Here is a 14,400-nt window from a genome sequence, read left to right on the forward strand (position 1 = left end):
AAATATAACATAATAAAGAAATTACTAGCTATTATTATTGTAACCTATTCTTGTCCTACTTCCAACATACTTATGTGTGTACATTAAGCAAAAAATTGAAAATGGCTATGCTCTCCATTCTCAGAACATGTTCTTACTGCTCCTTATATGTGGAATCTTCTGCAGAAGAACTTAAAGTTGCACTTTGGTTCCTCTCGGACATTTCAAAGCACCATTGCAGGATTTGTCTACACAATCTTCTATATGCCAATGTGTAGTTGCCGTTTTTTTGCATTTTTATGGTTCATTTCTAGCGTATATTAACATACTTTTTGGCTTTTCCTTGTAGTAACCTTTTGTGTTTTATATTGTTTGTTTTAGAGCTGTACATTTTTATTCAGTACTTTTGTCCTATGTTGTCTGTCTGTAACTTATGTTGCTGCCTGCCTTTTAATCTCAAGAGGTTTTTCTGGTTGAATAAAAGTTAAATAAATAAACAAAAAATTAATGTTGGTTGAAAATGCCTGTGAACCATTGGTGGTCACTGGGTGAATGTATGGCTAATTAACTGCAAGGAACTTCATTGTGACAGCTCAGCTCAGTCTCTCAGAAATGCTTGTAATGGACACAAAGTCTTGAAAGCCTTGAAGCCTCGGGTTCGGCATTCAGGGTTCGCAATCTTGGTTTCTTGGAGCCAGACAGTATTTGGGTGAGAGGCTGGATCTGACTTAGAAGCTGAGGACCCTATTGGCACACAACCTGTCACTCAAAGCGGCCTGCCGTTATTTAAACGTAACTTTAAGCCTTAATAAAATGTAAACAGGTGAGTTATAAAAAATGTTAACCCCCTGTACCATTGTCATGACCAGCTGTAGAGACCAAAACTGTTTTCTGTAGCCGGGATTGACTCGCTTCTGGAGCCAGCCTCAAGTGGCCGTTCCAAGAACTGCAGCTTTTGGCACTTTGGTGTTGGCTTCAGTTTTCAGCCCAGGACGTTGTCGTTTGATCAGCACTCACAAAACGACCTGTTTTTACCACAAATTCTTGTTTACACTTCATGCATAATTTTTGGCAAATTTATTTGTATTTATTATAAATATATGGAGGGCATTTTAAACATACTTGAATACTATGGGGGATGTATATAATATAAATACTGCCTTGACCTTGAGGCTGTATGTTTTATATCGTTATGTGCTCCCAGTTCAGGTATTCACATCTGTAAATATGTCTGTGTCTCTGTGATGACTGATTAGACTCAGGAGGATGGCCAGACTTCTGCTGTTGAACCTTTTAGGTAAAGTGCAGCAGGAAGTGAGGAGGTGGACCGGTGGGTGTAGGTCCTAAAGGACCAATCACAGCTTGTCATCCGGCCAGTACTTATCTGCACCCTGACACCCTGATTTTGATCTTCCTTTCCTCTGAACTGTGAAACATCGACAATCACAGCATGGTAAGGGAGTCCATTATGATGAGCAGGTGCAGGTATATTTTCACAGCTGAGTCACTGAGGAGATAATTTTTATCTTCAGAGAACAACTGACTGTAGGTCAGTCTGAGCACTTGTGGATGAAGTTATAATGATCTCTATCTTTTCTTTCTTTTTAGACGAGCTACACAGATAAAGGAGAGAAGGTAAGATTAAAACTGCCTCTGAAGAGTCTGAGATGTTTGATGTGCTGTATTTGTCTGCAGAAGACCTGAATCAGAACCAAGCGGCTGAATGTTGGTGGAAAAAATGAATAATACTTTGGCTAATATGAAATATTTTTACAAGTGTTTAGTTGAAACTAATCGTGTAGTTATGGTTTTATGTTTCTCACCTGTAGGAGTCTTTAAACTGTTGGATACTTTAATTTTTTACTATGAACTAATGTAATTAGGGTCCGGGCAGCTAAGCTGCCAGGACACTATTGTAATCCTAGTTCTTCTTCTTCTTCTTCTTAAATCATACTTCCCATGGGTGAAAACTCACCAAACTTTGCGCAAAGGTCCAGTCTCATGCCAGATATCCTCAGCTGTAAACTCAAGACAATAGTCCTGATGGTGGCGCTGCAGCAAGCGTCTAAAGTTGGAAACTTTGAAAATTCATAACAAATCAACCATACGTGCTACAACTTCACAACTTTCATCAAACCGTAGCCTCAATACTGAAGAAACTTTTGTACATTTAAACCTATTAAAAATTATGAAGTTCATCACTCTGTTTTTTTCAAAAACTGTAACTTCTTAAACCTATCTCCTCCCACAATTTTTGCTCAATTGACACCAAACTTGCTACAGAGCATCTTCAGACTGTACTACAAAAACTATGTTTCTCCAATTTTTGTTTTATCAAAAATTGAGCCTACAGTGCATCAAAATGTTTTACTGTAAACGGTACTGTAAACATATACATGCAAATTCTTGCTAAATAAATCTTCAGTGTTCATGAAAAAATGACACAATTCTAGAGTCATGGTAGATGATGTGTGGCAGCATTTTGAATTTTGCTCTAATGTGAACAATTGGAGTCAATGTAAAAATGGCAATGGCAATTTTAAACATCAGTTTTTCACTAATGGAGCAAATCAATCATTGTTACAAACAAATTACCAACATCTCCATGCGGTCTAGATGCAATATGTGTATTTTCAGATTTTTGTCTTAATAACTGAATTTTTTACGGTGGTTTCAAATCTGCCTTTCCGTGCACGGATGGCTGCTTTCCTACACAACAGTGAATGGCTTACTCAATTTGTGAAGCCACTGTTGCGTTGCTACTTGCCAATTAGCTCAGAGTGGTAGATGACAGTCTTAGATTCCAGAGGTTGTGGATTCACGTTTCACCTGGTGCAGAATCCACATTGTAATGTAAACATCTTCTTGTGCTCCACATTATTGCTTAAAATTGCTTGAGTGTGACTATTCACTGTGCAGCATCTACAAGTCTTTTTTCTGCTAGAAAATCTGCCTTCTCGTGTTTGAAAATAAACCAAACTTTGCACAAAGATCCAGTGTCAATACTTCAGTGTGAAACCATCTGAGGCTTCTCACTTTGCACATAGCTCAACTAGTTAAACATCAGTTTTTCACTTATGAAGCAAATCAATCATTGTTAAAATAAATTCCATGCATGGACGGCTGCTAAACCTGCACGTCTGGCTTAGTCAATTTGTGAAGGTACACATGAATTGTCACTGACTAATTAGCTCAGTGAGACAGAAATTGATTCTTAGTCTCAGAGGTTGTGAGTTCAAGCCTCAGCTGATGCAAAAGGTAGATTGTGTTGCTAAATTCCTAAATGTCTTCCAATTCTTCTGCTTGTTGCTCAGAATTGCCTAAAAATGCCCAGACCCGACCCATTGCTGCTGTGCAGCTATAATTCTTTTCTTGTACTTCTGTCTTTTAGCATGCGAAGGGACGGTTCATCAATTTCCATCATCTCACCTTCTGGGTTGGCAATGCCAAACAGGTCAGTATCTGAATGCTAACAAAACAAGTCACTTTTTCTTTCATCTGTCATTTTAATGATTTAAGCACCAGTCGAATCACTTCTAATTTTTCTCTACATACTCTTCGAGACGAATTGGTTTTGAACATTTGTTGTCTTCATCGTTGTTCATCATTCTGGGCAAAAATAAGTATCTGTGTTTCAGTTTGTAAAGAAACATCTGCTGGTTTAGGTTTAAATGTTGCCATTACATCGGGACTATACGTTTGTTCTTCACATAGACTTAAAATGAGTTGCAACTTTCCCTAGGCCATACCATTCATTCAGAAACTCACAAAATTCACAGGTAGGACAGTTACAGGTAAATGTCAGAGAAACAGGTAAACATAGGCTACATAGGTCGATACCAGGGAACAATTAGGAAATAAAATTTCAAATCACGCCTAATTCTTCTCTAATAATTTATGTTTGGACCAAGATTTTTCCAGACAAATTAGGTTTGAACATTTATTGTCTTCAGTGTGCTTCATAATACCTATTTCTGGGCAAATACAAGTATCTGTGTTTCAGATTTTCGAGAAACATCTGCAGGTTTAGGTTTAAATGTCGCCATTACATCATAACTATACATTTGTTCTTCCCATAGAGTTAAAATAACTGTGAGTTGCTTTATCTGTGGCCTCCAAAACTTCCAGCCTCTATCCATTTTGTTCAGTTCAGTTTAGTCAACTTTACTGGTTCCCAAAAAGGCAACTTATTCTTTCAAAAACTCACAAAACTCACAGGTGAGGCAGTTTTATGTCTGAGGCTACACTGGTTGATATCAGGGAACAATGAGTTAATAAAGTGAACCATTTATTATACTTCATATAAATAAGTAAGTTTAAAAAGTGGGGAAAAAATGACTGTTGATGCACATATACATATAAATATAATATAATATGTATAAGTGGACCTAATCTTGTCCAAAACAATTCAAAAACTAGACATTAATTTCTGAATAACAGATACAGTCGATTAATTTGTAAGTTGAAGGACAGAAAATTAATTAGTTTTGATAATCTACTGAATATTTCAGTCATTTATCAAAGTGAAAATGAAGGGAGGATAAAAATGGGGGGATTTTCTTGTCATATATGAAAATAGATTTCATATCTTTGGGGTTTGGACAAAAAAGCTATGTGAATACTTTGGCTCTAGTAAAATATAAGTAGCTTTTTTTCAATTATCACACATATTGTAGACAAAACGATTTATTGATTAGTAGAGACAATGCTCAGCAGATTCATTGATAATTTCTAAACCATAAGTGTTGGAGAATGCAGATCATTTACTTTAGTAAAAGTGCTAATGCCACTGTCTACACATCTTATCTATATTTGTATATTTTGCCAGATATCTAATACTCCATTGTTTTATTTTATTTAACCCATATTTAACCAGGTAAGCCCCGCTGAAATCAACAATCTCTTTTACAAGGGAGGCCTTTGTAACAAAAAGTTACAGCCAAACACACAATGAAAAACACAGACGATACAAAGTAACATGTAAGAGTATTAGAACATCAATGCACAATGACAAGACCCAACCGACTCATTCATCCATGTACTTATGAGAGCTTTAAAGTCAGGTAGAGAGACCTGCTCATGCAGTTTCAAATCTTTTTCAAGGTTATTGTGAGTAGGAGGAACAGAGCACATAAAGGCTTTCTTTCCCAGCTCAGTCTGTGCACTAGGAACAGACAGCAAAACTAAATCTTGAGATTTCAAAACCTTACTTAAGTAAAAGTGTGTAATCGACAAATGTACTTAAAGTGCTTAAAGTAAAAGACAGTAAAAGGTTGTGCTCATTTGAACTCCTTTATACATTGTGGGGTAGTTTAATGTACAGCGATGCATCATATTCTATAAGATCCATATAAGTTTGTAGTGTGGCTGTCCTGTGAGAACAATGTGTCTCTAAAAGGTTTTCATAGTGTCTGAAATACAGCCCTGTTTTCAGCTTTGTGGTGATGCATTTCCCAGCTGATCTAAGAGGGTTTTTAAAGAATTTATTTAGCTTTAGATGCAGGAGAATTTTCTCAACACATAGGAAAACGTCAGCCTTCAGTGTATCACAAACATTCACCATCAACTAAAGCTGTCAGATGAATGTAGTGCAGTGGAAAGTACAATATATCCTCTGAGATGTGGTGGAGGAAAGTTGCATAAGTACAAATACCTCAAAACTGTACTTAAGTAAATGTACTCTGTAGAAATCACCATAAATCTGACTTGCATAAAAACCAAACCTGTTACAGAGACTTACTCAGTTCATTCGATCACTGGGGGTTCAGACTACACACAGCCAGGATTGAGAAATCCACCATTTTTTGGCAGACATGAACTCTTTCAACTGTCAGTCACTCTGTCAAAGTCCATCATGAATTGCCTCCGCACTAACAACAGTGTGATCACTCTACAGGCAGCCGCGTACTACTGTGATAAGATGGGCTTCGAGCCTTTGGCCTATAAGGGTTTGGAGACCGGCAGCCGAGAGGTGGTGTCTCATGTCATCAGACAGGATAAGGTATGCACTCAGACATCCTGTGCTGATTGAACACTCACTACAGTACATCCATGATCAATGAACCCACCTCTCCCCTCTACCTCACAGATAATATTCGCCTTTGAATCTGCACTAAATCCTGGAAATGAAGGCGAGTGTTCACATCACTCTCTGAGACAGTATGAAAGATTGAATGCTGTGAACATGACATAAAGTATGTCCGTACTTCAACGTGGTTTTATCTTCCCTCAGAAATGGGAGAGCACATGATAAAGCATGGAGACGGAGTCAAAGACATCGCCTTTCATGTGGAGGACTGTGACTTCATAATCAAGGTAACAATGCACACTGATGTGCTGCTGATGGATTTAGTCACAGTTTGGATTGGATTGGCCACGCCCTGCGCCAGGAACATGGACTGAAATTTAATAGCAAGAGGCAGAAATGAAAGAGTTTCATATTAACTGAGCAGTGATCAGTTACAGACAGTTACTCTTATTCATGTAATGTTAGTAAATCTGTAAGTAGACTTGCACATAAAAAAAAAACCTTGGTACTTAGAACTTACACCGGATTCATGAACGTTGCGGAAAACTCAGATTTGATTGTAGATGTGTTACATTTCTAATCTTTTGACATGTTTAACTTACGTGTTCCAAAGGCATCTGAGTATTTTGAACATAACAGAGCAAAAATATGACGCCAAAATACACGGAAATTTCCTTGTGCCAGCAGTTAACACACAAATTCGTTCTTCTCACATTTTATGAATGAGACCCTGTACTATTTTTTTTGTTTTGGAAAGTGTACCATTATACAAAGCTATATATTTATATACAGTGGTGGATGATGGAAGAAATGCCACAGTATAGAAATAATCTGTTACAAGTAAAAGTCCTGCAATCAAAATGTAACTTAAAGGGATACTTTGCTGATTTTCAGTGTGGGTAGTCTGTGTAAATGAACCATGTTAAACTTCCCTCCATCTTACCAGTGTCTGGATGCTCATTTGCCAGTGAAAATCTGTCGCACTACAGACTGTAACTCCTCATTTTTGTATGCCCATCACTACGACCACAAAGAACATATAAGCGGATCGAGAGAGAACCGTCTGAGAACCAAACTAAGACAAAATGGCAAAACTAGGCAGCGCTGATCAAATATGAATCAAAATTCTGTCACTGCGTTGTCTATTTCTTGCTTAAAATGTTTTCAGAAACATATTTCAGTGCACTGTTTGGCTGTAATACAAGAGTTTGTGAACAGGAAGTGGCCGCCATATTGTTTTCTGTACTGTGGAAATGTAGGCTACATATACTGAGATTAAAAGGTAAAACAAAGCAGTTGAAATTATATTATATAGCGATGTCTCCACAGGTATTTAACCAAGAAAAATAAGCCCTTATGAAGAAAAATAATGATGACATGACTTATGACAATTTCCATCACATAACTAATTCAGTTCAGCTGAACACACACTCGTCCAACAGAGATTTAAGCCTAAATATTGAGATTATGATTAACTGGAGACAAAACTTTCTTCTCTACTACACATAGATCATAAACTCATTAATATAAAAACAACTCTGTTAAGAAACATGAACGTTATAGTGCTTTTATCCAGACAAAACACAGCTCCCTCGCATTGTTTACTTGCAGTCTAGGTCTCTCCAATATGGCAGCCATGGTGATATACTATATCTGCATTGGGCTGACACAGTCAATTTGGCGTAAACGTATATATACCTATTATAATGTCACCCACCAATGTTTATTGGTCCAGTGTGACACAGTGCATTCTGGTAATTGTAGGTTCTCTACTTCTTGAGCAAAAAGCAAATGCCATAGTCCCTTTTCTCTGTTTTCTCTGGTCATGTCGCACCACTTTCAAAAGTATTTACATCTTTCCACTGCATAGACAGCCCAGTTTTATTAAAGAAAAAGAAGACCACCTTTCCAGCAGAGAAACATTTTGTTAGGTAAAAGTGTGAGATTCAGCATCAAAATATATTTAAAATACAAGAAGTAACAATACTCATTATGCAGGATAGCCCATTCAAGAATACTCTATATTATTGGAGTATGGGCTTTTTTTGATAGTACAGTTGTAGCTTGAAGGCGGGATGGCATGCAGCAGAGGGCTGCAGGTCGGAATCAAGTCTGTGACTGCTGCAGGAGGGATGTAGCCTTTGTACTTGGGGCGCCTGCTCTACCAGGTGAGCTACTCAGCGCCCCTGGACTATGATTATCAATGTATTAATGTCACTTTGATGTTGCAGCTGGTAAGAATTTTACTTCATGTACTGCTAAGTTGCTTGTGACCATCTTATCAATACCTACAGTAATGCATCACAATGTTTTTGTTCATTATATTTTGCATTATTAATCTGAAGTAACATAAGTTTTCAAGTAAATGTAGTAGAGTGAAATGTACAATATTCTGTGGTGCAGTAGATGAGCCAAGTCAAGTCAAAAGTCAAGTCAAAAATTACTGAATACAAATTATTATTATCTTTATTCTTAAAAAGGGGATATAATAATAATAATACTAATTCATAAAACAAATAAAAATACATTTAAAAACGGAACTAAAAGCTTGCAAAGAGACTTCCAGAGAGTACCATAATGACTAAAAGCACCATGAGCTGATTGAGACTTGATTTTAGGTACAATGAGTAGACCTGAGTAACATTAAAGTTAAGTACAAGTACCTCAGAATTGTATTTAGGTCTAGTACTGGAGTAAATGTACTGTCATTATTTTCCACCACTGATGATACAGAGAATGTACAAAATGTAAAGAAATCAGCCCAACCTGATTTGTATTATCACCCTGCACCTACTCCGATTGGGTCAAACGTGTGTGGCTAACTCAGTGTGTGTTGAAATAGGGACAAACATGCCGGGAGTGTGTGACAGTGCAGCTTTGATGTTTTGTGGCTCATTTGAACTCTCTACTTCAGTCAAGGTCAGACTGCAGGTCTAGATGAACCGTTACAAAGATACAGAATAATCACCACTGACTCTCACAGAGATCAACAGTGGCATTAAAAAGCACTGTATCACAGCATGTTTGAGAGGATGTTCTGTCATTAGCCACTGGAGGGCTTCCCGGAGCCGTCTTCAGACAAATAAACTGATGTTAGACTCCTGTGTTTCCAAACTGATCCCAACACCTCTCCACTGACAGACAGCTAAAGAGCGAGGAGCTGTCATCGTCAAGGAGCCCTGGGTGGAGCAGGACAGCCACGGGAAGGTCAAGTATGCTGTGATTCAAACGGTACGTAAAGAGTGATACACATTTGAAAACCTCATGTGGATACACACATGAAAGTGGAATAATAAGGTTGTGTTTTGTCCTCAGTATGGAGATACAACACACACACTCATCGAGTACCTCAGTCCCTACAAAGGCCTTTTCCTGCCGGGCTACAAACAGCCTTTGTTTAAGGATCCTCTGTTAGCCAAACTGTGAGTCTGTGTCCTTTCCTCATGCTACAGAATTTAACAAAATGTATGCAACATTTTTTTTCTTGCATCACATTCATGGAAAAGTACCCATGCAATATTTTCTTTACAGTCCACCAGGAGGTTTGAGCTTCATCGATCACATTGTGGGAAACCAGCCAGATGACCAAATGCTGCCAGTTACAGACTGGTAAGAATCCTGTTTGAGCGCACGTACACACCAACACTGAGGGTACAGCAGACACACGGGGCAAAAGGACAAGTAAATACTCTGCAAACCTCTGTCTCAGTGTGAAATGTTAGTGCAGATAATCAAAAGCTGGCTCCAGTCCAGTGCGACATTACTGATTTTGTTTCAGTGAAAAAGGAATATTCAAACAATTCCAAATAAGGCATGGCTTGTCCATCTCGTCACATTTCTTCTGTTTGTGTTCTCCAATTCCAGGTATCAGAAGTGTTTGCTGTTCCATCGGTTCTGGTCGATAGACGACAAGCAGATCCACACACAGTACAGTTCACTGAGGTCCATAGTGGTGACCAACTATGAAGAGACCATCAAGATGCCGATCAATGAGCCTGCAGCGGGGAAGAAGATTTCACAAATCCAGGTGTGATTTTATCAACTGCTTTGATAGGCTACTACAGCACTCTCTGTCTCTTTTTTTGTGGGACTTTATGTTCATCATAGTGGGACATTCAAAAAGATGAGAGGAACAGCACTCCAAGTTTATCAAATTTTATTTTGCCACACAGACGTTTCAGGTCTGGCCCTTCTTCAGTGTGTTCTGGCAAACAATACAACAGCACGGCACAGGTGCGCTTAATTATAAATCAACCCGACTGACACAGCTTGTAAATCACAGCAGTGGGAGTCAATTGGTGACTAAGTCACGTGACCATGCAAAAGAAAAGAATTAACAACAAAGAAATTAACCACAAAAATAAACCTAATGAGGATTACACATGATTCATAAAAAACATGCAAATGAGATTTCCTCATTTAAACCCATAGGGATAAGTGGGTCCCCAGCAGCTTGAGGAACAGATGTGCAAGTTGTAAAGTAAGTAAATAAGTAAAATGGCCAAACGTGGAAGTACAAGATCCGGGTCTGTCACGTGATTCTATGGGGCCAAAAAAACATTTTTTCCCATACACTTACATGGTGACAGAGTCCCCTGTAAATCAATGGTTAAAGAGTGCCTCAATTTCACTAGTGGGATTTGATCTATGAGGTCTGATAACATTTGGAAAATCTAGAAGAAGTGCACAATTGAATCATTTCATAAAATGGACAGGTAAAATCAAGCAAACTGATTGGTTGTTAGCCCTCATATAATAACCACATAATGGCAATGGCGATTGATTCCTTCACACGACTTACCCTTCGCTAAGTCCTGCCCCCCGGATGCTGCTTGGCCAATCATAACGTAGCATCGGGCCGGCTCAGACCAGGGTCTGACTGACTCTAAAGCAGTCGTTTCAGATTTCCTTCATTTTCAGGCTGCTTTTGTGGATTTGGAGCTAAATGTTGTGCCTGGAGCACGTCGTGAATTAATGATATTCGTTACCTGGAGAGGTTGGAAAAAGATATATGTTTCTTCCCTGTTCCAAAACCAAAATCAGACCCTGCAAAGTGTAGGGTTAGCTAGCTAGCTACTGAAGATATAGCCTACTGAATGTATCCACATGCTGCTTTTGCTTTTTAGTGATTATAAATGTGAAACAAAGGCCAACCCTGCTGTACAGGAACCAGTGAAGGGAAGCAGGGAAACTTTGCTGATATTGAACCAGCTGTGTGTCATCGCAGTGTGCGCAGATGAACGTTGTTTGACCTCCCCTGGAGATCCCTGCCCGTCTGGGGGTGGAGGTGCTGGCAACACACCTTGCCGTTCATCGGCACATACTGCAATGCCACACAGCTGGTTCAATATCAGCAAAGTTTCCCTTTATATTCATTGTCTTCTTTAGCCTATAGTTGGGCTTTAGCTTCTAACTATCTTTGTCTTTTTAACCTGTTGTTGCTGCTGAGTCAGTTTGACATCCTGGATATATCCTTCAAACGCAGACTTTAGACCCCTCTGTCTGCTTCTCTCTGGAATCACTGTTTCATTTTCCCAAAAATATGATAATATTTCTTCAGGGAGTGCAGTTAGTTACAGTGTGGACTCTGATGGCTTAGCGGACCATCACAAAGGGGCGTGGCTTAGGGTATCAATTCCGTATCACTCCACATATACTCATAATAACAGAAACTGGTTAACAAACTAACTTGGTAGCTGACAAACTCCTACAATATGGATACATTTAAGGTCGACTCCGACCTCTGTGGCGGCCTGAGCTAACTATGGAGGAGTGAATTGAGGAGTGCATTTTTCTGGAGGAAAATCTGCTGAACCTAAAATAGGATATGCAAAGATATGTAAATTTGAGGTCAGTCCCACTTAACAGCCTGGCCTCAGTGCATTTCATCTCCTGAATCTCCCTCTTCACAGGAATATGTGGACTACAACGGGGGACCAGGTGTTCAGCATATCGCCCTCAACACGTCAAACATCATCCAATCCGTGAGTCTCCTGCATTTGATTAGAACCCATTAAAATTTCATGATAATCCACAGACTCCAGCCTCCTCAAATCTGCAAGTAAAGGCAAGTTCGAGATCCTGCTTTTTTTTTTTGGTCTTAAATCAGGTTGTGAACCTGCGTGCCCGGGGGATGGAGTTCCTCGCAGCACCTGACATGTACTATGAAAACCTGCGGAGGAATCTCAAAACCGCCAAGATCAAGGTGAAGGAGGACCTCGACCGTTTACAGGTGAGGAAACGTATCATTTCAGCAAGCCTGAAATTATTTACAGCCTCTTTACTTCTGTTATAAAATATAAACTATCTGGGTGTTTTTATCTTCAGGAGCTGAAAATCTTAGTGGATTTTGATGACAAGGGCTACCTCCTTCAGATCTTCACCAAACCAGTGCAGGACAGACCGACCCTTTTCTTGGAGATCATTCAGCGGCATAACCACTCTGTAAGTGCCACAGACCTGCCGATATATCTGAGGGTCATGTTTTAGCCTTTATGTCTTTATGAGACAGGATCTACAGGCCTGTGGTCCTGTTTCTTACCCTCACTTTCTTTAAGACGCCGAGATGGAGCCAGCTGAACACCTGTTTGCAGCTCCCACCCAGTGCGAGCAGTATAACAGCAGCCCACTTGTAAAAGCTCAGTAAATCTATCACAGATACAGATTAAAAGGCTCACTGCTTCACAGCGAGGGGGATCTTTGGATTGGGTTGCACCCTGTGGCACTTCATTTCGAACACCTAGCACCCATTCTGCTTGTCAGGACAGGCACGTCTTGTCACTTTCCAGCGTTTCACTACAGATGTGGATACAATGCATGAAAGTGAGAAATCTGAACCGCAGCAAAGAGTCTCTCAGAGGAACCACCAACACTTGATCTTTTGATTATCTATGAAAATATTTACATGATTAATCTGTGAGCCCCCGGTGAGCATAGCTCCCTGTCAGAGCGGAGAACCCTGCGAGGATATTTATCTGCCCGTGATCCAACATCAAAGTGCTTAACACCCTGAACGGTGTCTGAAAGAAGCCATAACAAATGACACAGAAGATGGCAGATCTTTTGGGGTAATTAGCCATCTGTGTGTGCTTGTTCTCTCTCCAGGGCTTTGGGGCAGGAAACTTCAAGTCTCTCTTTGAGGCCATTGAGAAGGACCAAGATGCCAGGGGCAACCTCACAGCGCTGACACCCGAAGGGGAGGCCAAAGCCTTCTACTGATCCTCCCACTGCTGCTGCCAAACCACACTTAGACTGTTATATATGGCTGTACATCTCAGAGGCAATCAACAACACAGTATATCAAACACATGTACAGAGTGTTGAATATCTTCATGTGACACCAGATATGCTTTAAGTTGTCAGTAGATTGCATGCGCTATGACTAAATAAAGAACTCATGTTCATGTGGATTGGCGTGTGTTTGGGTGCACATTTTAATAGAATAGCTTGGGAAATATGATTATTTGAGTTCTTGCTGAGAGTTAGGTGAGAAAATCAATACAGGCCTGTACACATGAAGGGATCATTCCTTTGTACCCTGGGTCCTAGTGTAGGTTTGTGTTGAGATTGGAGCATGTGTATCTTTTTATATAAACTAACATTGTAAGAGATTGGTAAAGGCATTCTCTCAGTTCAAATAGCAAAAAAATAAAGTGAGATTGATGTTTCAATTGCAGTTTGAAGGGTAAAGGTCCATTCAGTCACTATGGAGAGATCAGTGTCCATGGTCAAGAAAACTGTTTTGCCCACAAGTTTAAGGGCAGAGATTTTAAACACAGTTTTTATATCAATATTAGCATATATAAGAGGGTTTTTAACTGCGGGAAAACCCCCTAAAAATAATAGACATAGATGAGCTTGCCTTTCTGTTTATTTTTCCAGAGTTTTTTTTAACTGACGAGTCAGGCTTCATACAAATGCACCAGAAGACAGGTTAGTAAACGGCAGAATGTAGCATGGAGGCCAGTGAAAATGTTATGGTGGTTACTTCTTTTTTATATATATATATCTTACTTATTCAGTCTCTTTCTCAAACTTGGTGACAACTAATTTTAAACGATGTGCTAGCGCTGCTTGGACGGAGATGGTCAGTTGTTGTTTTTTAAACTCTGTTATTTTACCAAAATATAGAAAACATACAAACATTACATATATGCACAAAATATACTAATAATATTGATAACTGTAACCTTTCCCACTAAACTCAAAAGCCAGATGTTGGTGGGTGTAATTAGGTTTTTTGACCAGTGGAAAAGGGGCTAAAGAATATAACAATATATACCTTTGAAAGGTCTCCTTAGTGAGTCATATCAAAAGCATATTGAGCTGGGAAGCATAACTACGCTCCCAAATGAAGCAGCACACCAGCATAGCAGACAGTTAGCTTAGCTTAG

General features: G+C 39.3%; 1 protein-coding gene across 1 annotated transcript; it reads left to right on the forward strand.

Moving 5' to 3' along the window:
* The first annotated feature begins 1,308 nt into the window (after positions 1 to 1,308).
* hpda (4-hydroxyphenylpyruvate dioxygenase a) lies at positions 1,309 to 13,416 on the forward strand. The gene is made up of 14 exons (XM_049592145.1): positions 1,309 to 1,432; positions 1,588 to 1,614; positions 3,371 to 3,433; positions 5,876 to 5,980; positions 6,068 to 6,110; positions 6,212 to 6,294; positions 9,149 to 9,238; positions 9,323 to 9,429; positions 9,539 to 9,616; positions 9,872 to 10,034; positions 11,920 to 11,991; positions 12,117 to 12,239; positions 12,335 to 12,451; positions 13,112 to 13,416. Exons 1-14 carry the CDS (start codon positions 1,430 to 1,432, stop codon positions 13,223 to 13,225), a joined length of 1,188 nt encoding a protein of 395 aa, XP_049448102.1. The 5' UTR covers positions 1,309 to 1,429; the 3' UTR covers positions 13,226 to 13,416.
* Positions 13,417 to 14,400: the final 984 nt, after the last annotated feature.

This window comes from Epinephelus fuscoguttatus, linkage group LG12, assembly GCF_011397635.1.
Source record: "Epinephelus fuscoguttatus linkage group LG12, E.fuscoguttatus.final_Chr_v1".
Taxonomy (NCBI): Eukaryota; Metazoa; Chordata; class Actinopteri; order Perciformes; family Serranidae; genus Epinephelus; species Epinephelus fuscoguttatus.